The 25,060-nt window shown below is 47.0% G+C and overlaps 1 protein-coding gene and 1 long non-coding RNA gene across 2 annotated transcripts in view; one reads left to right on the forward strand and one right to left on the reverse strand.

Moving 5' to 3' along the window:
* Positions 1 to 23,599, forward strand: part of SLC13A4 (solute carrier family 13 member 4) — a 38,961-nt gene extending 15,362 nt beyond the window's left edge. Inside the window, exons 3-16 of the mRNA XM_027101808.1 lie at positions 2,116 to 2,252; positions 4,131 to 4,303; positions 4,749 to 4,803; positions 7,428 to 7,467; positions 8,247 to 8,324; positions 10,092 to 10,276; positions 12,076 to 12,195; positions 13,480 to 13,581; positions 13,923 to 14,024; positions 14,741 to 14,838; positions 15,046 to 15,170; positions 18,390 to 18,551; positions 19,813 to 19,950; positions 23,442 to 23,599. Coding sequence (XP_026957609.1) covers positions 2,116 to 2,252; positions 4,131 to 4,303; positions 4,749 to 4,803; positions 7,428 to 7,467; positions 8,247 to 8,324; positions 10,092 to 10,276; positions 12,076 to 12,195; positions 13,480 to 13,581; positions 13,923 to 14,024; positions 14,741 to 14,838; positions 15,046 to 15,170; positions 18,390 to 18,551; positions 19,813 to 19,950; positions 23,442 to 23,579 — 1,653 coding nt within the window. The 3' untranslated portion in view covers positions 23,580 to 23,599. The remainder of the gene's footprint in view (positions 1 to 2,115; positions 2,253 to 4,130; positions 4,304 to 4,748; positions 4,804 to 7,427; positions 7,468 to 8,246; positions 8,325 to 10,091; positions 10,277 to 12,075; positions 12,196 to 13,479; positions 13,582 to 13,922; positions 14,025 to 14,740; positions 14,839 to 15,045; positions 15,171 to 18,389; positions 18,552 to 19,812; positions 19,951 to 23,441) is intronic.
* LOC113618061 (uncharacterized) lies at positions 14,833 to 18,474 on the reverse strand. The gene is made up of 3 exons (XR_003431871.1): positions 18,376 to 18,474; positions 17,015 to 17,172; positions 14,833 to 16,073 (listed from the first exon to the last, which is right to left on the reverse strand). It is a non-coding gene; the product is annotated as an uncharacterized LOC113618061 (long non-coding RNA).
* Positions 23,600 to 25,060: the final 1,461 nt, after the last annotated feature.

Here is a 25,060-nt window from a genome sequence, read left to right on the forward strand (position 1 = left end):
CAGACACAAGGAAATCTCTGTGGGGAAAAAGTGAGAAGGGAGAAATGGAGCAGGTTACCTTTTTGGGGGCTCTTCTCTTACCAAAGTGTTGCATGCAGAGTTTAAAACTCAAATAATACTGAAAAGGTCACAATGAAAAAAACAGCTGACTCCTTCCCCATCCTTCCCTCCACCAAATCCCACCTCCCCTGACCCAGAGTCAATAACTTAACTTTGTTAACTGCTTCTTCTGGTATTAAGCTCCACGGTCCTATATGATATTCTTATATTAATTCTTGAGTTATCACTTTTAGACATTATCAGTTGACTTCTGATTATAGCAGGTGAGGATTTTGTACTCTTACATCACCCAATTCTCCTCCCTCTACCTTCCCAGTACAGGCATATAATTCAATAATCAAAGCTTAACAGTATGATTATATAAATTCTGTCTACTTCCAACACTGCAGATTTTACTATATTTGTATTTCCTTCCCTGTTCAGTTTTTATTTTTCTTGCAGTTAAAAAGGTTCTTGTTTTCTCACTTTAAGAGGATTTCTAAGTTAGGAGTTAAACTTTTCTATATCTTTTCCTCCCAATTTATATCATGGTTGCATTGTTGGGAACAACTCTCTTGTATGTGACAAGTATTTATTGAGCATCGACTTTTCCGTATTATCCTATTAGGTGCTAAGAGATACAGAAACAAGAGAGATACACATAAAAAAATAAACAGTACAAGCATGAAGCAACAGTTCTAGCACTGCCCTATGTGCTCTGTGATGTGTAGAGTTAATAGTACCCACAAGGAATGTTCTGGAGTCAGAGGTTAGAGTCACAAGGAAGGTTTTCTGGACGCCACCAGGTCTGAACTGGGCTTTGAAGTCTCATCAAAGTGGAGATAAGGAGAGAATGTTCCAAGAGAGGGAATCAACGAAGAGTTGGTCCTGGAGCCCAAACATAGGAAACATGTTTGAGCAGGACTAGGTCTCAATTACCTCGTCATTAAAAAGCAAGAAGAAGCAGCTGGTAACTGATGCTATGGTTGTGTGAGAGAAAACGCCTAATCTTAGGAAATAAACACTGAAGTATTTAGGGATAAAGGACCAAAATGTATATGACTTACCCTCAAGCGGTTCAGGAAAAAAAAAAAAAAAACCCGTACACACAGTGGATGGCTATTTCTTGCACTATTATCATTTTGGAACCCTTTGGAACTCTGGAATTATCTGGAGTTAAAGAGTTATTCAAATATAAAGTTTTTTTTAAAGGTTTAAGGAAGGTTATAAAGACACCTTCAAGAACTCTGTCCTAAGGAAATAATCACATTTATATAAGGTTAACGATTTAAGCTGAAAATTATTCTTTGCTCCATTTGCAGCAAAGAAAGAAAAAAAGAAATCAACTTAAATATTCAACAAAAGGAAAACGGCTAAGTAAATTCTATGGTACTTCATGCTGTCATTAGCATGAATTTTTTCAATAAATTTAAGTCTCATAAGAAAATGATCAGGGTACAATGTCAAATGAAAAAAAGAAGCAGGCTATAAACCAGTACATACTGTATAAATCCAATTATGTATCTATATAGACATTAAAAAACTGAAGAAAATATACCACAGTGCTAACAGTAGTAGGATTAAGGGTAATTTTATCTTTAATTTTTCTATATTTTAAAGTTTTCCATAATGAACATGTATTAACTTTCCAATAAAAAAATGAACATAATTTTCTAAAAAGCTAAAGAAAATGAGATTAGTTGACAAACCCAGGGTTATTTTCATAATTTTTAAGAATTAAGGTAAAATTGTAAATATGTTTATTCTTTGAAATCGTATTCCTATCACAATTAGAATGGAGAAGAATATCTACCCTACAGAGTTGCTGGCAGGATTAAATGAAATCTTTGTAAAGTGCTTAGCACAGTGCCTGCCCAAGGTAGTGTGTATGTATGTACGTGTACATAACATTTTTTAAATTTAAAATTATATATATATGTAATATACAACAACTGGCTATTTTAATAACTCTCATCTCCCTGCTTTTTGCTTGCTAGCCTCTGGTTGAGCTTGAGTTTAGTCGGGCGGGGGCCAGGCCCCGGGTCGGGTAGGGGTGACCCGAGCTGGCCTCTGCAGGTGGCGGCCGAGTACTTCAAGAACACCACGCTGCTGCTGGTGGGTGTCATCTGCGTGGCGGCGGCTGTGGAGAAGTGGAACCTGCACAAGCGCATCGCTCTGCGCATGGTCCTGATGGCCGGAGCCAAGCCGGGCATGTAAGTCACACTGAGTGCATCCCCTCAGCTCCCAGTGGGCCCCCTGGACGGTCAGAGGGACGTCCACTTGAGGCTTTCTACCAGTGGGGGTGGGAGGACACCAGGGCCTCAAGGCTCCCATCTCCCCCTCCAGTGAGAGGGCCTGTGACCATGGAATGGAGACTTGAGTGGGTGACTTTGGTGTCCTCTAATAACCTGAGTAACCTAGACTGCCGGGGCAGCGGGTTACAAGATCTAAGGGGCTCATCTGGTAAAACAAGAGGGACCAACATAAATTGTTTCCCAACCTTTTTCCCTTGTATCAGGGAATAGGCTGGATGAGGAAGTGGTGTCTTCTCCTCTGTCATTTAAGGAGGCATGGAGGTTTCCTCCCATCCACCCTGAGTTCTTGTTGCCATTGGTTTAGACCAGAGGCCTGTCAAATGTGGCATCTGACCCGGCATCTGCAGGGCACTCAGGCCCTCAGCTGCTTCCTCTTTTCTCTCTGCTGTCGAGAAGGTCGCTCAGGAATGTGTAGGAAGGTCAGGATTGACGGTTTTGCATGAACTCATTCCCGCTCTGCTGGATAACCCTGCCCTTATCTTCCCTTTGGAATATCGTCCTCACCTCCTAGTTTACAACTTTCTTGCAACACTTTTTATGTAAGCTGCCCTGACTCTCCTGGGAGTCCAACAGAGCATAAATAAATAATATGGTGTTAGTTTTCATCCCTAGTCATTAGATGAAGACATGTTCTACTTAAAAAGATGTTCCTGTCTCCCACTTAACCACAGCCTAACTCAGGGCATAATCACTCAGTAATAACCTGAGGTGTTGTACTCCACACTCGGCCTCCTAGACACACAACGGCATTTCCCCACATCATGTTGAGGCTCTGCGGCTCTTTGAAACCCCTGGGTACTATCGTCAAGAATTTTTATCCCATTGCGTTTCTACTTGTCTCTATTTACCGCACCCTCCAGCAAGTTTCCACCCACCACGGGGCCCTCTGTTTGCCGGTGCATGTCCAGGGCAGACAAACTCATGTCTCCATCAGCCTAAACAGAGACACCATCAGGGCTCTGGCACCTACCCGGTCATGATCCACAGGACAGCTGTGCTGGCCCCAAACTGTGAAAAGTCAATGATCCCACCTAAGGTGATCAACACGGGTAGTCTTTATGCTGGCTTCTCTTATGGAATAAGAACTATATCTGTACAAACACACAGTGCATGTTTTCAAAGTCAAGGAGAACTTGAGAGTTATCTTTGTGTTTTCCTCCAAGTGTCAACTCATAGACACAGCCTTGAAAAAGTGCACACAGTGCAATGGGACACTGCTGAGCCGTTGGGGGCTATGCTTTCAACGGTCAGTAGTGGGACAAGTAGTGGGCGGAACCGTAAGCTCTGTCCATTAGTCTCTATTTGGTCGCTAATAACTGTAGTGACTTGGCTGCAAAGCAAGGAATGGGATGGTACTCGTAGGACTGCTGGCTGCAAGGGCCGAGAAAAGAATTCCTTTATACACAGAAAACACACATCATCACCAAGCTAATGTCCACGGATGAGAGCAATCAGGAAGTCCATGCCCTGTGACCCTACCACCAAAGCTATTCTCTGCTTAAGCAAGGGCTTTTCTTTTTCTTTTTTTTTTTTTGGGCTAAGGCCACTAGCCCACGAAGTGTGATGCATTCATTCACCACATCTTTATTTAATGTTTACTCTGTACCAAGCCCTGGGAGTACAAAGCTGAATGGATGACATAAAACCCCATTTTCTGGATAAATGCCAGCACCGGCAGGCTTGTAGGAGGCCCCGCGGGAGCCCTGCAAGGTCGCAAGTTGCCCCCGGGGAGGGGGGCATGCTGTGATGCTCCCCCTGCGCCTCCCTGCCTTCCAGGCTGCTGCTCTGCTTCATGTGCTGCACCACGCTGCTGTCCATGTGGCTCTCCAACACGTCCACCACCGCCATGGTCATGCCCATCGTGGAGGCCGTGCTGCAGGAGCTGGTCAGGGCCGAGGAGGAGCAGCTCGCGGCCGGCAGCTCCAGCGCCGAAGAGGCCGAGCCCATCAGTACAGTTTGCTAGAGTTCATCTCCCCTTTGCTCCTCCGCCCGAGTGACACTGCCCAGCTCTGCGCCTGCCCCCGCTGACCCTCACCTGCGTCCCGCCTCTCGTCTCGCCTCTTCCCCTTCCTGGCCCCTTACCCCATACCAGCCCTGTAACCTGAAGCTTCCCTGTGTCCCCCATTCCCAGCTCTTCCTTCCTGCCCTACTTAAAGCAGCCACCGCTGCTCCTTTCCCCCAAACGCTCAAGGATCACGACAAGACCCCAGGCCTGTCTGTGTCGCTGAGTCCCACTATGCCTTCCGAGCGGAGGGAAGGGGAGTCGTCAGGCACCAGGCCCAGCAGGAGCCCTGATGCCTTTGTTTCCTTATCCAGCCCCAGCCCAGAGCCCCTGCCCTTCAGGGTCAGGTCCAGACTCCACATCTCACTTCCTGCTTTCCTTTGCTACCGTAGATCCCGATGTAAACAACAGCCAACCTTCCCTGGAACTCATCTTTGTCAATGAAGAGTGAGTATGACCTCCCTCCTCCCCGACAGGGCCTCTTTCAGCTGCATGGGCCAAGCTCACATCTTGCCACACCACCACCTCCCCCCATCCCGCTCTCCTCTCCATACCAGGGAGCCACTTGCCAAGATCCTGAGGGCACCTCCCTTAACCACCGGGTATCGCAGGGCTGAGGGAAGAGCGGAAAAGACTACACTGAATCTGAGGGAGTATGTGGACTATCTGTACATCTACCAAGTACATTTCAGCTAAATTGATGTCCCTCTTGGGAGAATAATATATTTAATCTATTAATGAAAAAAGGCTCACAGTTTAGATGTCACTGGAGATTCTTAGAGAATCACAAAGTATTTTTTAGATATTAGATGTGGTCTTACTAGATTCGGTCTTATTAGATACGGCAAAGAAAAACTAGGTGGCAGGTAGGGGATTCGAGGACAGTTGGTGAGACAGCCATGTGCTGATGAAACAAGCAGCTTTTAGAAAAGGAGAAATATCGCTTCAAACACCCATGTGGGGTAGATCCATTAACAGCTGATTTCTTTTGGAGATCTAATATCAAAATGTGGTCTTCAAGGAATACTGGGATGAATAGGACATTTGGAAAGTTGGATTTGTACTACAGCTCAGTTTTGCGATTTGCTCTTTTCATTGAAAAATGGAGAACTGACACTGAGTGAGACCAGCACGATGTGAAGGGACAGAGGCAGAAGGGTGCCACCAGCTTATCTTCCTCCCGTCACTGGCTCCAATCATAAAATACTGGACTTTCCTCCCCAGCCCCGACCACATCTCAGGCAAATCCTATAGCTCTTCTGGTTCCTTTCAGATATTAGAATGATCTCGTTTTTAGATACTCGGCAGTCTAGTCCAGACTCATAGCAAAATTTCAATCCCTCATCGGAAGCTTCTCCCCGCCTCCTCTCACGCTCTCACCCAACCCCCCTTCAGCCCAGGCCTGCAGGATAAGAGGTAGAAGTGAGCAGGTGAGACAACTGACTTTTCTCTTACTCTTCCCCCACACTCCTTCCTCTCCCCTCACCAACTCTCTGCGTCTGAATTCTCCAGGGTCAGGGCAGAGGCTGTAGCGAGCAGGAAAGATAAAGGGGCAAAGAGGGTCTTGGCTGGAGGTATTCCAGAGTGCGGTCAGTGCCCTGAGATTCAGGCCCCGACTCTTTTACACATCGGGCACTTACCTTCAGGGTCTTCGGAGTGTCCCCTTGAGGCCACCTCTGCAGAGCCTGGGCCTCATGGCACGAGGTGCTCTTGGGTGACCGCTTGGGCTCCCTCGGTTCTGTGCTCTGGTGGCTTGCTCTCCAGCCTCTTTATTCTGGGGACGCCTCTGGCCCCTCGGGCAGGGCCTTTTCAAGGTGGCAGTAGCCCAGCCACCTTCCCTGCCGCCCCCAATGAAGACCACTGGTCATTGAGGGCACAGCCTGCTCCCAGTACAGTGGGCCTTTTCTCCTCACTCTGGCCTCTTGGGCAGCACACACTGGCCTCTTGCCTTTGTTCTTTTCTGGATGAAAATACATGTCCCCAAACTCCAAAGCCAAAGCTCAAGTTGTCCCGGACTTCCTCAGCAGCATGCAGGGGGGTCCAGGACTGCCACGGTGTGAGGATGGCGGTCTTCTTCCACGCCAGCACCTCGCATGCTGTCTGAGGGGTTCCATGCCAGCCTTCTCACCCGATTTGGGAAGGAAGGCGGGGAAACATCACAATACTCCTCCCAGCCTAACGACTCTCTCCGGTGAATGCTTCCTGAGCCCCGTCAACGCCTTATCCTTCCCTGATAGAGCCTGGAGGTGGGTGACGACCCCAGGACCCCACTTCCTGCACGTGTGTCCAGCCCCTCTCACTGGCCTTCCCAGCGGCTGAGCTCATAGCACCCACTGTCCTCAGAACGAGGACAGACCAGAAACATGCATTTAGTGCTCAGTGTAAGTCCATAATGCTGGTAGTTAAATCCCCACCTTCCTCTCTCCTCAAGGCAAAGACTGGGGACCAGTAAGAGTGGGAGGGACTCAGCACACGCGTTGCCTGCCACCCTCTGAGGTGCAGCTGCTGATGAGAAATTCACCCCCATCTTCTTGCTCTCACATACTTTTTACCATGTGTGGCCCTGGCCCTCCCTGCTCCTGTCGCCTTAGATAAGCATTTCATGTTTCTCCTTCTAGAAAGTGAGCCAGTGAGAACATGGTCAGGGGCCCAGGCTCTCCAGGCAGAGACAGAGACAGGTTCCTCTCTGGCACCACCACTTAGCACCCGGTGCTCTCAGGAAGTTAGTAACCTCTCTCTGCCTAGTTTCCTACTCTGTAAATGCAGGTGGTGCTACCCGCCCCTTAGATCTGTCGTGAGGATTAAAGTCCATATTTGAGTGATCAGCACCTAACAAGCACTCCATGTTAGCTAGTATTAGGAGTCTCGGTTTCCCTCCAAAGGAAACGCCCTGCCCCTGTTCCCACAAATCCTTACCACATCTCTGGAAGGTGAGATTCGTCTTCTTCTAGGTGTAGCCTAGAACACCTGAGTCTAGAAGGGTCACTAATACCAAACACCATGGGGGAGAATTCCCATCTCATCAAGTCTGGGCCACTGTTGTTTTTCCCACTTCCTTTGCTTTCTTCCAGCACGTCGAATGCAGACTTCAGTTCTCTGATGCAGAACAAGGTATGGCCCTGGGTTTCTTCTGTGCTTTGAGATACCTGAAAGACCCTCAAGATAACTCAGGGCCAGAGAAGCCTGGCAGCTTGTTGAGGGCCCAGCGGCCTTCTCTGATGTGAGGGCACAGAGGTGCTCCCCTGAGCCTGGATGCGTGAGGCTTTGGGCAGTTCTGAGCCCCGGCCCTGAGTACTGGGCTTAGCGTCACAAAGGACAGGTTAACCTTTCCTCGCGTAAACCCAATAGTCAGCCATCCAGATATTCAAGAGCCACGTATTCAGCCGCAGGATCCCTTTCAGGAGGGATTCGTTTACAAAAATCTTATTATAAAAAGGGGACACGTTTATAGGGGAAAGCCAAGTTTGCCTGCACACTCTACGTGGCCTCACCCCCTTGCCCAGGGCTGGGTTTACATCTCTTCTTACCTCAGTCCCAATGGATGGGCTTTGATCCGTCCAAACTGTGGACTTGGTTGTGTGCGATTTCTTTTTTCATGTTCTTTGTGTTAAAGAAAAATGAAGGGTTCTTCGTTAGCTAATGAAGTTCTAGAAAGCCAAGCTCTCCCATAAGGACAGAGCCATGTTTTTCCAAGTTTCAAAAGCCTCTTCAAATGGGGAACCTGCGAGAAGGAGGCAGGCACAGTAGGGGTGGCTCTCTACCACCTGCTCGCCCTGCTTCTGGTCTCCGAGTCCCACAGGGAGGAGGCGTGGGTGCCCCCAGGGTGATCAGGTGGCTTCTCCAGGCCCCACAGTCTCCTCGTGGTAGTGTGACGGTCTGTGTCCCGACAGAACCTGAATGGCGTGCCCGCCATCACCAGCTCCGCCAGAGCAGCAAACCACCAGGACAAGAAGCAGCGCGCGTCTCAGGTAATGGAATTGCACCTCCTCATCCTGTTTCCTACATGAAGTGCCTTGAGCTTCCCAAGGGGCCCTGCTCGTGAAGCTGTGAGGGTGTCAGGCTAGCGGGCTGTCGCCAGGCACACTTCATCCATCTGTGTGTCTGGCCTGCGTGTGCCACGGAGATAAGACATCCCACTCGCTGTTGACTTTGGCAAGTCATTCCACTGTCTGAGCCCCAGTTTCTTCAGCTATAAAAACTGAGACTTGGTCTAGATCAGAGGTGTCCAAACTACTCCTCAAAGGTGCTTCAGGGGCACTGCACATATTTTATTCGCGTATCCTGAGATTTTAAGGCAACTGCTTTTCTGTTCCCTGATTTTCCTGGTACTTTATCACTGAAACAAAATGCAGAAGTACAATGGACGTCGAAGGTGGTGTAAAATTGCAACCATCACTTATAGCCCTTGATTTCAAATTTTTGTGTTCATCAAAATCATCTCAATTATGTAGCATCCGTATCATCATAAATAAATGCCATTGTTTATTAAATACCGAGCACTGGGCTGAGCGTTTGCTCTCTAGTCTTGGCTCAGAGAGGTAGCAACTTTGAACTCCATTTTGACAGAGACGCAGAGAGATGAAATCATGTACCCAAGGCCTCAGCCTCAGAGGAGAACCTCGATTCAAATCCAAGTCTCCCTGACCCTATGTGTGTACTTTCAGTTAAAAAATAGATGTTTGCCCATTAAATGCTACATTTGTTTTCTCTATTGGAGGTCCATGTAAATTTTCATTAGGAGAAAGGACTGTGGAAAACTACTGGACCAGAGAATCTCTGAGGTCTCCCCCAGCTCTTACAATCAATGAATCTTTCAGGAAAATGTGGCGGGATCCAGCCTTTTCCGGGCCCTCCTAGGCAGATGGGGCAGTGGTTACGGGCTTTGAGAAATGTGGCAGGGTGGCCTCTTCCCCTTGGTTTTCCTATGACCTGGCCTGCTGACATTTGTACCAGGCTACTCCTAGTTTCACAATTTGGGGCCAGGCCTGGCAGGACAGAGGGGCACTTGCTTCTTTAGTCCACAGTTGAGACCAGAGGTCAACAACTGCTGACCCTGAAAGGCCGTCACATGGACCACACAGGGCCTGAGAGGACCGTGGCCAGGCTGAGGTTTATATGCTGACCCTGAAAGGCCAGGGCCTGAAAGGACCATGGCCAGGCTGAGGTTTATATGCAAGGGGGAGGGGAAAGTGGGAAGGGAAAGCCAACAGGCAAGAAGGGAAAAAGTGAGAAAGAAGGGAGGAGAGAATCACACACTTTGACTCTCCGCCCAGTGAAAGCTGGACTCTTTCTATAATGCAAAGCTTATTTTTCAGTCATCTCCCAACCAGGACTGTATTTTAATTCCACGTAGAATAACCACCTTCTATTTGGTATTTAGACACAAAGTGGAGAGCAGCCAGTTTTACTGGAATTCAAGTGAAAAACAGAATGTGCTGTTAATACCCATAACAAAAATAATAATAGCTTATCATTTGTTAAATGCCAGGAAGTGTTCCAAGTGCATTCCATGTACTTTTCAAAACAATCTGGCAGAGAAAATAGGATTTTCCCCATTTTACAGAAACTGCAGCTGAGATGGGGCTGCCCAAGTTGGTAAAAGGTAGAACTGGGACTGGGATTTGTGTTTCTGACACCCAAGCTTTCCACTGCACAATGGTGCCCCTGTTTTTCATGCTTTGTGTGCCAGACAGCCCAAGCTGGGTTGGAGAAATTCACTGATTTTCCTTTGGTAGGAAAAGCCACCAGTCCTGACCCCCAGCCCCAGGAACCAGGAACTCAAAAGAAAGTACAAGTCCCAGCATGACCAAATGATCTGCAAGTGCCTCTCTCTGAGCATCTCTTATGCCGCCACCATTGGGGGCCTGACCACCATCATTGGCACCTCCACCAGCCTCATTTTCTTGGAACACTTCAATAAGTAAGTAATTCACTCCGTCAACAAATATTTACAAACCACCCACTGTGTGTCAGGGACAGAACCAGGTGCTGAGTATACCACAGAAAATCGAACCAGAGCAGTTTCTGTACTAAGAGGGAAAAACGATGATCAAGTCATTACAGTTAAATGTGACAAGAAGGGTGGGATTCTGCCGGGGGAGCCCTGCTGAGGGACCCCACCCAGTCTAGAGGGAGGAAATTACTTCCCAAAGAGGCGACGATGAAAGTGGAGACGTGCAGGCCAAGCTGGAGTTAACTAGATGAAGGGAGATCTTCCAGACAAAGAAAACAGTGTAGTAGGCTCAGAGGCAAGAGAGCAGAGCACGTAAAAGAAAATGACAGAGGGCAAAAGGAGGCCAGGGAGGTGGATGCGCAGATCACAGAGGGCCTCGCAGGGCCCACTAAGGAACTTGGACTTCGTCCGAAAGGCCGTGAGAAGCCTTTGAAGAATTTTAGGCAGGGAGTGAGGTTATCATACTTACAGTTTTGAAAACTCATTCTGGATTTTAAAAATGGACAATGGTTTGGAACAGAAAAGGCAGGCAGCAGGAAGATAAACCAGGACCTGGCTACAGATGTCCAGGAGAGAGCTGATGGTGGCCTGGGCAGCAGTGGGAGGAGAAATGGCCAGATCTGAGCAACATTCAGAGGGAGACTCGACCGGCCTGGGTAGGGGTAGGAAGAGCCTGAGAGAGGGAAAGCCCAAGTCTCATTGTCAGGCTTGGGGCTTCAGCAGCTGGGGAAACAGAGTTGCCCTTGACGTAAATGAGGGCAAAGATGAGGAAATGTTGATACAGAGGTTGAGATGACCAGGTGGGGCCACAGCTCTGCCCAATGATGAACAAGGAGTCCACCAGATAACCTCCTTGGCCCCCTAAGACCAAGGAGGCCCCCTAAGCAGTGGATGTTGATAACAGATTTGGAGATTCCATGCCATGGTTCTCCTGTGGGCAAAGTTCACATCTAGAACCTTCATGAGGCTCTAGAGACCGAAGTTCTCCAGAATTGATGCCTTGTGTCCCCCAGTCAAAACACATTCCTTGGGGGCTTCCCTGGTGGTGCAGTGGTGAAGAATCTGCCTGCTGATGCAGGGGACACGGGTTTGAGCCCTGGACCGGGAAGATCCCACATGCCACGGAGCAACTAAGCCCGTACTCCAAAACTACTGAGCCTGCGCTCTAGAGCCCCTGAGCCACAACGACTGAGCCCATGTGCTACAACTACTGAAGCCCATACGCCTAGAGCCCGTGCTCCACAACAAGAGAAGCCACCGTAATGAGAAGCCCACACTCCGCAACGAAGTATAGCCCCCGCGCGCCGCAACTAGAGAAAGCCTGTGCGCAGCAACGAAGACCCAACGCAGCCAAAAATAAATGAAATAAATAAATTAAAAAAAAAAACATTCCTTCAGTGACTTTACAAAGAAAGTACATCAGATTGCCTCCTCTATTCTGTTGTCTTGAAATCCAGATCAGAATCTTTACATAAATTAAGAGCAAACAGATCCAGAGTGATTCTCCTGAGGGCAAAGTATATACACTGCAGTGGTATCGATTTTGGTTGCTTGGATGCTTTTTTAGCTTATTTCATAATTCTGGGCAGGGCTCAGTGCAGCTGCAGCTGCCAAGTGAGTTCTAGATAATGTTTTACCATATTTTTATCATTATCTCTACCATGAGCTCTGCTCTGTCTTCTTAAGGACAATTTAGCTTATTACCCCGAAATACCAAATGGAAATCCACCCTTTTCTAATCACTGACCTGGTTCTTTCCCCTCCAGCCAGTATCCAGCAGCAGAAGTGGTCAACTTCGGCACCTGGTTCCTCTTCAGCTTCCCCATCTCCCTCATCATGCTGGTGGTCAGCTGGTTCTGGATGCACTGGCTGTTCCTGGGCTGCAAGTGAGTCCCAGGGCCCTGCCAGCAAGGCTCTCCTGTCCATCCAGGGCCATGGCGCAAGCCCTGGAGGGTGCCATCCAACGGGGAGCTGCCAAGTAACCACAGAGGGTGCCCGGAGGATGCAGTGGACTAGATGAGGAGTCGGGCATCACATCTTCTAGACACTCTGAACATACATGGACTCTGCACTTCACTATGAGCTCTGCAATGAAATGTTCTTAATTTCAACCAACTGGTCAGGGGAAGTGCTGGATTCATAAAGAGTCTGAATCGGAGAGTGTTTAATGTAGTTTCATACAGAGTAATTTGAACTAATTTCTAAAGAAATGATGCCAAGTAGAAGTTCCCTTAGGCTTAATTTTATAGACATGACTGATTTATACTTAGTAGCTGTATGAAATATGCTCATATCCCTCACAATAATATTAGACATCCCTCGTGCAATATTATTTCTAATATTAATTTGCTTAGCCAGCCTTTTACTCATTACGGATGCTGACTCCAAACTTCATCAGCTCCGAACACATAAAGGGAAGATGTATATGATGTTTTGCTATTAGTCCGGGGACCCAACATTCCCATTGCTCAGGGAATGTTCTCTGAGTTGACTTTTTATTTTAATAACTCAGAGACAATTGTCAAATCAAAGATAACTGTATACTTCTGTGCCTCCAGTGCTGCTAATTGAAAAGTAACACCCACTTTCACCCCAGACAAGCCTTGTCTCTAGACAGATACACATACACACACCTATGTGTGTGTGCAACACACAAATATATAAGCATCTATACACATATGCCGCATCACATTGATTCTCACTTATGTAAAGGACGAGTGTGTTGAGACTTCCCCGGTGGTCCAGTGGTTAAGACTCTGCACTTCCAATGCAGGAGGTGCGGGTTCCATCCCTGGTTGGGGAACTAGGATCCCACATGCTGCATGGAGCGGCCAAATTTAATTAATTAATTGATTAATTAAAAAACCCAACTGGGCAAAAAAAATTAAAAATACAAGTGTGTAGAAACAACCTCACATAAGTACACTTGCACAAGTCCATGAGACATGACTTTACATTTATATACCAGAGATATACCCGAAAGGCTGGGGAGAAGGCTGATGAGAGGCTGTGTAACTTGGCAGATCAAGAGTCGCGTGATAGGTGGGGCGAGTGGAGAGAAGCACCATCACAGCCAGCCAGCCAGTAGTTTAGTATTTGCTTAAGACCTGTTGTCCTCTGGGCCTCAGAAGTGTGCTTCCTTTATTCTTTTGCTCATTCTCCCATCTCAGTTTTAAAGAGACCTGCTCTCTGAGTAAGAAGAAGAAGACCAAAAGGGAAGAGTTATCAGAGAAGAGGATCCAAGAGGAATATGAAAAGCTGGGAGCCATTACGTAAGAATCAGCCCTTCACCCTCTCTCCTTCCCCAGGAGAAAATGTGGCAGGTAAAGTGTGCGCAGAAGCAGCCTTGTTCTCAGCGGTCCCTTGAGCTGGGGGAATTTTCATCAACTACGAATCTAGGTATTTAGAGGTGCTACTTAATGCCAAAGTCAAGCTGGCCCAGACTCTAAGGGCCACCCTTCCCCTCTGCTGTATTCCAAGTCCAAGTGGTTAAGCAGTAGCTGCGTTTTAGGTCTCCACTATTGGAGCTCTGCATACAGGAGCATCCCAAAGCAAAGTCTGAAAGCTAACAGAAACTTCCCAGTTCCTGGAGTGGGTCTGTTTTCTTTTATAGCTACCCGGAAATGGTGACTGGATTTTTCTTCATCCTGATGACGGTGCTGTGGTTTACCCGGGAGCCTGGCTTTGTTCCTGGTTGGGATTCCTTCTTTGAAAAGTAAAGGATATTGTCTCTGAGAACCACCCGCTAACCCAAACCCTTCAGGCAGTACCCGCCGGTGTCCCCTCCCAGATTCTTCGGGATAGTCGTGAACCCAGGAAGCACTTTGTTCCCTTGAAAGTCCCCCTTTTTTAGGGCAGCTGCAGTGTGGAGTCAGGAAGAAAATAGTCTTTGGAGTCTGAGTCCAGGCTTGGGGTCAAGAGCTGCCACTTACCATCCACATGACCTTGGTCTTGTTACTTAAGCTCTTGGAACCTCAATTGTTATGAGAGTTAAAGGGGAATATGTCTGCAGAGTAAAACACCACCTGTAAAGACCATGGCCCTTGTGGCCGAGGCCTGTCCCACCCCTACATATTCCCGAGGGCCAGGGCCACAGGCCACAAGCTCTCAGTGCCAGCTTGTGACCCTCCCAGGAAAGAGAACTCATCCTTTTCTAGTCTCCTTTATCTAAATAACTCCTGACCACTCCTTTTAATAGGTCCATAAATTCACACTAAGACATCTACCCTAACCAGGCCCTGCCTCCAGACATTAACTATTGCCCATTAAATCCACCACCGGACAGCATGGCAGCAACTGGCAAGAAGGAAGGTTGACGTCCCCTCTAGACTAGGTCAAGAGGGGCACTGTGTTCAGACAGGCTGTCCTGGGACACTGTGTTACCCCTGGGCTTCCTGACCCTCTCCCCAGCTCTTCTTGTCTCTTCGCCAGGAAGGGCTACCGCACCGACGCCACAGTCTCTGTCTTCCTTGGCTTCCTCCTCTTCCTGATTCCAGCGAAGAAGCCTTGCTTCGGGAAAAAGAACGATGGTGAGAGGAGTTCAAGAGAAGAAGTTGGGGCTGGCTCTAGTCAAATAGTGGTCGAAGTCAGAATTTTGGGAGGAGCCTTACCAAAGCCCTTCCAACTCCTCCCAGAATAGCAGAGTATCCTCTGGTTCATCAATTAGGCCCCTGTCTCCACAAATCACACCCATTAGGGTTCATCTGGCTCTGCCTCGCTGTCTACCTGTGATCCAGGGGAAGACCAGGAGCCCTCACCGGGGACGGAGCCCATGATCACGTGGAAGGACTTCCAGAAGACCATGCCCTGGGAGATTGTCATTCTGGTGGGAGGAGGCTATGCTCTGGCTTCTGGCAGCAAGGTAACCCTTGAATCTGTTCTTATTGGGTCCAATGTTTTTCCAGCAGCTTGACCTAATGAGTCATTATGGTGCCGGGAAGGAAGATTCAAAGGCGCTGAGAGGTGAATGTTCACCCAAGTCACTGGGAAGGGAAGCAGTTCAGCCAGGAATGGACATCCTGTCCCACCTTCTAAGCTGGCACTACTGGGAACAGAGTTACAGACAGCTGTGCCACAGTCACGGCACACAGGCATTCACACCTCACTTATGGGCCCACACTGCTACAAGCAAAAGATGTACTGGACTTTGTAGGCATGTCCTTCTGGAGTTTTGACAGTGGTGATAGGTGTAAGGTGTAAGGGCCCAGAGATGCTCCAGAATGACTCACAGCACCTTGTGAGTCCGTATGCATATGGACTCCATATGCATATATTGAGACCCTTTGGAGAATGTATGCTAAGGCAGATGTAAATGCCCCCCACTTCCTGACTGGGAGGATTCGGGATGAGATCTTTTAAAGGGGGCTGGTGGGAAAGAGTTGATTTTCCTAGATTGTTAGCCCTTCCTGAAATAAACAGCCCTAAGAATCAAGCAGGTTAGGGGTCTCCCTGTTCTCTTCCTCTACCTCATCTAGCTACATTCACCCATTCTAAACTTGGCTCACTTTTCACTGCCCATTCAGTGTGGGCCTAAATGCTTTCTGCATCAGTAACAAAGTCACAGAATCCTCCACTTGGAAGGAGCCATGGAGCGACACTGAGTCCCATCTTCCCACCCAAATAGAGATTTCCCTCCAGGACGCCTCCAGTGACAGGGCAAGCCCTGCACAGCCAACGAAGAATATTGTTCTTTACTTTCAGTTCAGGTCTTCTGGATGTCTTCCACTCTTTGTTCTGGCTTTCTTCTCAGGAACCCTCTCCTCTCCTGTAATAATTATGAAAACAACAAAGACAATCAGGTCCCTTGAGATCATTTTTTTCTTCCGACTAAAACTCCCTAGTTCCTTTAACCATTCCTCATAGTAGTGACCCCTTACCATGCTGGTCTTTCTCCTTAGGACCACTTTGCCTTTGCTCAAATACAGTCCAGGGGTGGTCGGTCTAGTGCAGAGTAGAATAGTTAATTACCCAAGCCCCATCCTGTATTTCTATGGAAGCTTTTATAAGGCTTCATTGTCATTCATGTCAATATTTATATTGAAACTGCCGTCAACTAAAACGCTTCATTCTTTTCAGTTAGCCACTATTAAGCTTCAAGTCCTTCAACCAATCCTGTATATATGCTGTCAATATTTTTGATTCCAAGTTCACAGTATCATATTTATCTTTGTTGAATTTCAGTGGTTAGTTTTGGCCTCTGAGCCTAGCCTGGCAAGATCTTTTTTTTTTCTTTTTTAACCAAAATTGTGCATGTATAGTTGGTATAACTGTAGAACCTACTGACTACTACTTTAATAATATAATTCAGGTACAATATGTGTGATTCCTACTGAATTTCAAATAATTTCAGTCTTAACATTAGTGAGGAAAATCCAATAAAAAATGTTTTCATACCAAGGGTTTAAAAAATTAAGGTTTCCTTTGTTGTGGTTTTTTTCCTAACTTTGCAGTCTAATTTACCAGTTTATTTCATTATAGTATCAACTAGTTGTTCTGAAAAAGAAAATTGCCACTAAGTTATTTCACTTTACTTACAAGTACTATGTGGAAAACATGATAAATAAAAATCCATTTCTTTATAAAACATACTGTTTCCACTCAGCTAACTGCTCTCCCTCCCCTCTCTTTGTCCAGAGAGCAAAATTTAATGTGTCACAAGAGATAACAATTACAGAGTTCCTGTAGGCCTCGAGACTCTGCACCCACCATTAATTGAGGTAGTCCCCACACACTGGATTTATAGCTCTCGGTCAGTTGAGAAAAAAGAAAGGGAAGTGGTCCAAGGTAAAAACGGCTACATGAGAGAATTCTGAAGCCCTTTGGTCATCAGTCATCTATGCGCATGTCATGAAGTGGCCAGGGTGCTGTGGAGATCAAATGAGGTTTTGATGAACTTGGAAAAGAGGAGAAAGGGTGGCCTGCTGACAGTGTAGTAAGGCAGTCTTTAACAGTAGAACATGAGTAGGGCTTACAGCTTGAGGAATCATAAAATGTCTCACCTTGCTATCTGCCCTACTGCCCATTTCTTTATTGCATTTGCAATCTAGAGGGTAAACAGCAAAAGTCGGAGCTTGTCAACCATAGAAGGGAGAGGAGGGAGGGTGGGGAGAGGTGGTGAATGCGTATGGCAACCTGGGGTTTTTTAAGAACATAAACTCATTTGTGCCCTTCATTTTTAGGGGAGGGGGAGAGCCCTCATCATTGGCAGATGGACATCTTCCAACCTAATGAATTATTCCAAATGGGAAAATTCATTGATTTGAGTAGATGTGTACAGGTGTTGCTAATGGAAAATGTTCAAGCGTGGCAATATGCCTTTATATCGTGTTGCCAAAAAGCATGGGCAGATGGTAGATCCTGATGTCAGCCACGATGAGATTTGAACCTAACACAGGTTGAGATTGAATGACTGTTTCTAGGCCAGTGACGTGGCACCTTCCCCACTACGTGGAGATAGACCTGTAATCCCTCTCTCCTTCATTACTCATGTAAAACTTCTAATGTTCAGTCTTGCCCATTCAAGGCCCCCAAAACCAGAGAAAAGGTTACTATCCAAACATGTTGATAATTTTTCCCATTTCACGGGTGATAAAATAAGAGAAATAGATTTCAAAAGCAGGATTAAGGATTACACTTGGCAATCTGTGTAAAGGGCATTGTTGATTGAATGCACAGCATGAGACTGTCAGAGGCTGGAGAAAGAGTAACAGGTTTGAAGTTGAGGGGCTCATCACCCCAAAGATCTCCAATCCCTGCCAAGTCGTATCAGGGCTAAGGAGGATCTCAGCAAGTAGAGGCTCTCCGTGCCCTGTGACAATGACTGACCAGGAGGCCCTAATTAGACTGAATGGTGTACAATCATTAAAAAAAAAAAAAGAATTTGCTGGGCTACATAGTGATCTAACCATAAAAAATCAGGAATGCCTGTGGGTCCAGTCTGCCTGAAAACAGGGAAGCAAATTAGATGGCTCCTGGTGGTCCCTTTCAGCCCCTCACCATCCCTGACCTTCTGGAGGCTAAGAATTCCACTGGGAGTGGCCTTTCCCGCTTTCTTCTCACTGCATCACCTTGTCTCCTGCAGAGCTCCGGCCTTTCCACGTGGATTGGGCACCAGATGTTGTCTCTGAGTAGCCTCCCACCGTGGGCCGTCACCCTGCTGGCGTGCATCCTGGTGTCCATTGTCACAGAGTTTGTGAGCAATCCGGCCACCATCACCATCTTCCTGCCCATCCTGTGCAGCCTGGTGAGTAGAGCAGGGTTCCCAGATATCCAGACCGGCTACCACAGGAACAGACAGGGGCAGGCCCGGGCCCAGGGGCAGTTCCAGACTCTCTCTTCTGGTCATTGCCACAGCCTTCACTGATTGGTGTTCAAGCCATAGTTTGATAAATGAAGTCTATTTCAAATAGTAACTGATAAGTAAATAGATAATTAATAACAGCAAGAGTTCTAGAAACCCTTTTCCAAAGGACTAGGCTTAGTGTAGGGGCAGCCCTGAATGGAAACAAGAGTGGACAAGATAACCTTAAAACCCTAGGATTCTAATTCCCCACAATCATCATCAACCTTTCTCTCCTAAGATGAGACCTAACAGGAGGGCGGGAGAAATAGCTACAGAAAATGGAGGCAAAATGCTCCCAGAAGTACTCTCGGCTGCAGAGACCAAAACCACAGCTCTGTCATCAGCGCCTCCACCCAGCTTCTCTGTCCAGGAGATTCTGAGAATTATGAGCAATGCCAGCCTCATTCCACGGTCTCAGAACAATTTGTTATTAATGGAATAGGGGAGGGAGCAACTGCCAGATCTCAGCCTGGCTAAGCAGCCCCAAAGGTAATGCACCAAACAAAATGCTGCCTCTGTCCCATTCTGTGAGGTGGAACCTGTAAAATGAAGGCTCCTTCTCATTGCCAACAAAATAATATCTTCCTGCTCTTTCTAACCCCAACTCCTCCCAGCCACTCTTTGCTCATTGCTCAGATGACTCCCTCCAGCTTCTCCCTTCCATCACCCTGCCTGTGCGAGCATGGGAATGCACTTAGTTAAAACTTGGCAACATTGAGGGTAAGACCACGGGCTCAAGTCCCATGTCAGGCAATTATCTTACCTAGGAAAAAAAACCTTAATTCTGCACCCCAAGAGAGAGAGAGATGCCTACTCCAATCAAAGCAGCTTATTCATGAGATTTGTGTTTGAAGAATTTCTCAGCTAAAGAATCAAATTTTAAAACCACTTCCTTAGACCAGCACCAAGAAATGAAACATCCCTTCTGGGAAGTCACTTGGAGCCCATGTTTCCACGGGAAGTGAGTGAGCAGCGGGAACCCATCCAAGTAGCCCAGCACTACATGCTTTTGAGGGTGTGATTTAACTGCCCCCAGCACATGGTGTCCAGCCAAGGTTAGCCAACACCGAGCCATCATTTAAAGCACATTCATGAGAGTAAGCACAGGAAATGCAAGTCTAATCTCAAGGCTAATGCTTCTGTGAATTCTCTCTTCTCCTAGTCCGAAACGCTGCACATAAATCCACTCTACACCCTGATCCCAGTCACCATGTGCATCTCCTTTGCAGTGATGCTGCCAGTGGGAAACCCCCCTAACGCCATCGTCTTCAGCTATGGGCACTGCCAGATTAAAGATATGGTGAGTCGTGGGTGTCCTCTTCCTGCCAGGCCCACCTGCCACGAGGACAGGGCTGACTGGCCGAACGGCCTTCTCCTCAAGTTTATTATTTTGTAAGCGGTGCCCTTGACCTGTCATAGCTCAGTCTGCTGTGGCAGAAAGAATGGTCCTGGTAAAAGGTTTCTGTATGGTCCGTGCGCACCAAGAATAGCAAAAATGTGCTCTTCCCAAAATCCTAATCTGGGAGAAAGTGGGAATGTGGACAGAAAAAGCTGGGACAGACACGGGATGTGACCCAGTTCCAGAAGGTAAGAGCTTGTTCTAGTCTTTGCCTCAGTTTCTTCATTGGACTGTGGGGATATTCACTCAGAGTTGCTGGTTTATTCACAGAAGGTTAAGTCTGAGACATTGCATGAACCTAGGGTGATAAGAACAGGATCCTTCTATTCAACTCTCTGCCCCAAGCAAGGAACCCCCGAAGCAGCAACTACAAAATGAAGCACTCACAGCTCATTTCTTAGTTTTCAGCGAGGCTCACGAAAGACAGCTCTGACGGTACATTTTGCCGCTGATTTTAGTGTGCAGCACATCCACTCTCCACCCCTCACCCTATGCTCACTGCTATGCTTTTTAATACCCAGGGCTGACGGGGCTGGGAAAGGAGGAAAAAACTAATACAGATGACTGGGCCAGGTTGACTGAAACCCGGCCGCCTTCACCCTTGCGGAGGGCCTATTTACTTTTCACTCAAATCCAAACTTGATCTCAGCAGTCCTGTAAATATCAAATGGAGAAAAGGAAGAGCTTCAGGCTGGGAGCAGATATTCAGATTCTTTCTACTTTCAAACTGCTCAGCTGAGTCATCTGTATTACTTCAGGGAACAGAGGTCACAGCCACCCCTCTGTCCCCCTCAGATCTTACTACACAACCCTGTCTGCCCCTACTGAGCTCTGCCCCAACTCCCCTGTCCCCACGAAGACCACCCCCGCCGCTTCTCCCCGGCCCGCTCCCTCTGCCATGTGCTTCCCCTGATCACCCCTGCCTTCTACCCTGGAATCAAGTGATCAGAGACAGTCTTTTGTTTTTTTTTAACATCTTTATTGGAGTATAATTGCTTTACAATGGTGTGTTAGTTTCTGCTTTATAACAAAGTGAATCAGTTATACATATACATATGTTCCCATATCTCTTCCCTCTTGCGTCTCCCTCCCTCCCACCCTCCCTATCCCACCCCTCTAGGTGGTCACAGAGCACCCAGCTGATCTCCCTGTGCTATGCGGCTGCTTCCCACTAGCTATCTACCTTACGTTTGGTAGTGTATATATGTCCACGCCTCTCTTACTTCGTCCCAGCTTACCCTTTCCCCTTCTCATGTCCTCAAGCCCATTCTCTACCGTCTGCATCTTTATTCCTGTCCTGCACCTAAGTTCTTCAGAACCATTTTTTTTTTTTTAGATTCCATATATATGCGTTAGCATACAGTATTTGTTTTTCTCTTTCTGACTTACTTCACTCTGTATGACAGACTCTAGGTCCATCCACCTCACTACAAATAACTCAATTTCGTTTCTTTTTATGGCTGAGTAATATTCCATTGTATATATGTGCCACATCTTCTTTATCCATTCATCTGTTGATGGACACTTAGGTTGCTTCCATGTCCTGGCTATTGTAAATAGAGCTTCAGTGAACATTGTGGTACATGACTCTTTTTGAATTATGGGTTTCTCAGGGTTTGTGCCCAGTAGTGGGATTGCTGGGTCGTATGGTAGTTCTATTTTTAGTTTTTTAAGGAACCTCCATACTGTTCTCCATAGTGACTGTGTCAATTTACATTCCCACCAGCAGTGCAAGAGTGTTCCCTTTTCTCCACACCCTCTCCAGCATCTATGGTTTGTAGATTTTTTGATGATGGCCATTCTGACTGGTGTGAGGTGTTACCTCATTGTAGTTCTGATTTGCATTTCTCTAACGATTAGTGATGTTGAGCATCCTTTCATGTGTTTGTTGGCAATCTGTATATCTTCTTTGGAGAAATGTCTATTTAGGTCTTCTGCCCATTTTTGGATTGGGTTGTTTGTTTTTTTGATATTGAGCTGCAAGAGCTGCTTGTATATTTTGGAGATTAATCCTTTGTCAGTTGCTTCGTTTGCAAATATTTTCTCCCATTCTGAGGGTTGTCTTTTGGTCTTGTTTATGGTTTCCTTTGCTCTGCAAAAGCTTTTAAGTTTCAGTAGGTCCCATCTGTTTATGTTTGTTTTTATTTCCATTTCTCTAGGAGGTGGGTCAAAAAGGATCTTGCTGTAATTTATGTCATAGAGTGTTCTGCCTATGTTTTCCTCTAAGAAGAAAGAGTCATTTTTAAAGGCACTGGATGATGAGCAGTGAGCTGGTCCTGGGTTCTATTCCCAGCCTGGGTACCGACTCAAGACTTCAGTTTCCTCACCTGCTAAGTGAGGAGGTTCAAACTAGATGCTCTATGTGGTCCCTTTCAGCTCTAAAACGGCCTTAATTTAGCTCCTTTAGAACCTGCCTCCTCTCATCTGCTAGGAAACATGGTCAGTTCTCCAGGCCAAAAGGCCCAGGAGGCCAGGGTGATTAATAAGTCCAGGCCTTGAGCCAGAAGGCAGAAAGGTACATCTAGTCATTGGCTTAGAACAATTCCCTGGCATTCATTTTTCCCTTGCAACTTTCCCAACTCAGTCCCAGCTAGTGGACTTGTGGTGACACGCTGTATACTTGGTCATCACCTGGTAGGATGCCAGCCATCCTTACTGTACACTTTTCCAAATGGCCCTGGCTCTGCCATCCCTCACGTCCCCCTTCCACCTGGCAGTGTCAATGCCAGGACAGAAATGGAAGGGGTCAGAGCTGTGGAGGTGACATTCCCTCAGGAGAAAGCAGCAAAGGCCCCATGCCAGCCAGGGTGCCTGTGTCACCTTCCTGTGGAAGGGCTGGTGGAAGGCAGCTGACCTGTTGCCCCAGGTGAACCTAAGGTACACTACTTCCATGAGCTGTTCCTTGGGGGAAAAAAGGTAACAGTCATAGAATACAGGCTCTCCTGTGAGTCATATGTGTCAGCACATTAAAGGCTCTGAGAGGTTCCTGCTTTACAAGCTCTGTTTAATCTTGATGAACACATTCCCTATTATGTAGCTACAGAACCCTTTTTAGCGTAACTTAACATCCCAAGATCTGGTGTTCCAAGTACATGGCTTCTAGGCCTCCATGTAATAGCGAGAGTGCTACAAACACAGAGAAGGTTCTAACGGCCGTCTCCCAGCCCCAAGTCTTCCCTGCTCTCCTGTCCTCAACAGTCCTGTGCCCCCTACAAGGCACCACTAGGGCACGCCAGGCAGTGACTGGAACAAATCGGGGCCAAGCAGGTGGGCTGTGATCACATCGGGGGTGAGGCTCAGGCAGGGGACACAGGTGGGGAGCATCTGGGGATCTGTGCTGCTGCCTGCTCACGGTGACTAGTCTGTGTGTCCTGCTGCTTTGTCTCCTGCAGGTGAAGGCTGGTCTGGGGGTCAATGTCATTGGCCTGGTGATAGTGATGGTGGCCATCAATACATGGGGAATTAGCCTCTTCCACCTGGACACTTTTCCCGCCTGGGCTAAGGTCAGTAACATCACTGATCAGGCCTAACAGAAGTGGGCAAATGGCCCAACCAAAGGAGCTGCCAGCACCCGGCAGAATCTGACCAACAGGCCAAGCAAACCACCAGGAGTGCAAAACCCCCAGCAGAAGATTCCGCCAGCTACCACCTCGAGTGAATTGCAGGGAGCCTTCAACAACCAAATGCACAGGCTCGGATGTTAGTGTCTTCTGCTCTGCCCTCCTTCCTTAGCACCACAGCTCAAGGAAACCTAAAACCGTTCTCACTTCCTTGTATCTAGTCTCTCCAATCAGCTCTTTCTGAAGACAGGAAGAAACAAAAGCCTGTCTTTGTTGCCCCTCAGAGGCTAATCCTCACAAACTGACTAGTCTCACTGGGTTTGATGTTATTCTTAATTTCTCGATCCCTTTTAGGAGTAGAAGGAGAAATCCAAATCATCCTACCTATGCACAGAGAGTGACACCAATGACTTCTCTTTGGGGGAAAATCTCACCTAGAACTTGAGACCTAATGTTGCCTCATTTCTCTCAAGTGTTTCTATCGTAAGTTCTCTCCACAAAAAGGCAGTTCTTAGTAAGTCCTCTTTGTGGCAATCAGTACTCTTTTATCACTACTCTGATTCCTTTTTAAGTGTCTCTCTTCAATGGCTTCTCTATACCGTGGCACCAAATTCCTGTAAAGAAATAGTCCTCTTCGGGAAGAGGCTGGTGCTGTTCTCTGTCAAAGGAAAAGGAAGTAGAGAAAGAAGACACATTGAGATTAGTGTCTCTCTCTCCACTCATCACTAACCATCAATACCACCGTGCTGGTTAAGTGTTGGGAGGGAGAAAAAACGTTCATACTTGTCTTATTAAGGAGGCCGAAACTGTGATTAAGACCATCGCACTATTAATGATATTTGACGGACTTTCTTCTGGAGGTAATGAGTAGTTCGTCCCTGAGAAGACAAGCACAGAAAGGTCCAAACACATCAGTCACTTTCTACAAGTTAATGAGCCTCTTGAGGGGAGGGGAGATGTCTTACGGCTCCTAAAGTCCCCAACAACTTATACAATATAGTAAACTGTACCTGCTCAATAAACGTTTCCTTTGAGAAAAATCACTTTAGAAATCCAGGCCTCCTCCTTCCTCCTGTACTATACACCCTTTCCCCCAAGACAGAGGTCCTTGCTATAGGACTGGATGAAGCTCCCAGGCCCTCCAGTCTTCAGGCATTACACATTTCTGATTTCTACCATCAGTTACTTGCTAAATACACCTTATGGGAAAAGGAGGACCCCATAGTTGCTGCACTTCTTGAACTGATTTTAAGTTACTATTGATAACACTTGCAGTTTTCCCATAATAATTAACCAATAAGTTACTCCCTTAGTTTACCAAGTATCTGTGAGTTATAAAATTCTTTTATGCCAAACTTGCACCAGGTTTAATCAGGAATATTACTGCTTCTGCCAATTAGCTTAAGCCAAATTATCTGGCCATTTATAAAAGTGAATGAGCCCATATGAAA

This window comes from Aethalodelphis obliquidens, unplaced genomic scaffold (assembly GCF_003676395.1).
Source record: "Aethalodelphis obliquidens isolate GAN/ISIS:26980383/991018 unplaced genomic scaffold, ASM367639v1 scaffold5, whole genome shotgun sequence".
In the NCBI taxonomy this organism is placed as follows: domain Eukaryota; kingdom Metazoa; phylum Chordata; class Mammalia; order Artiodactyla; family Delphinidae; genus Aethalodelphis; species Aethalodelphis obliquidens.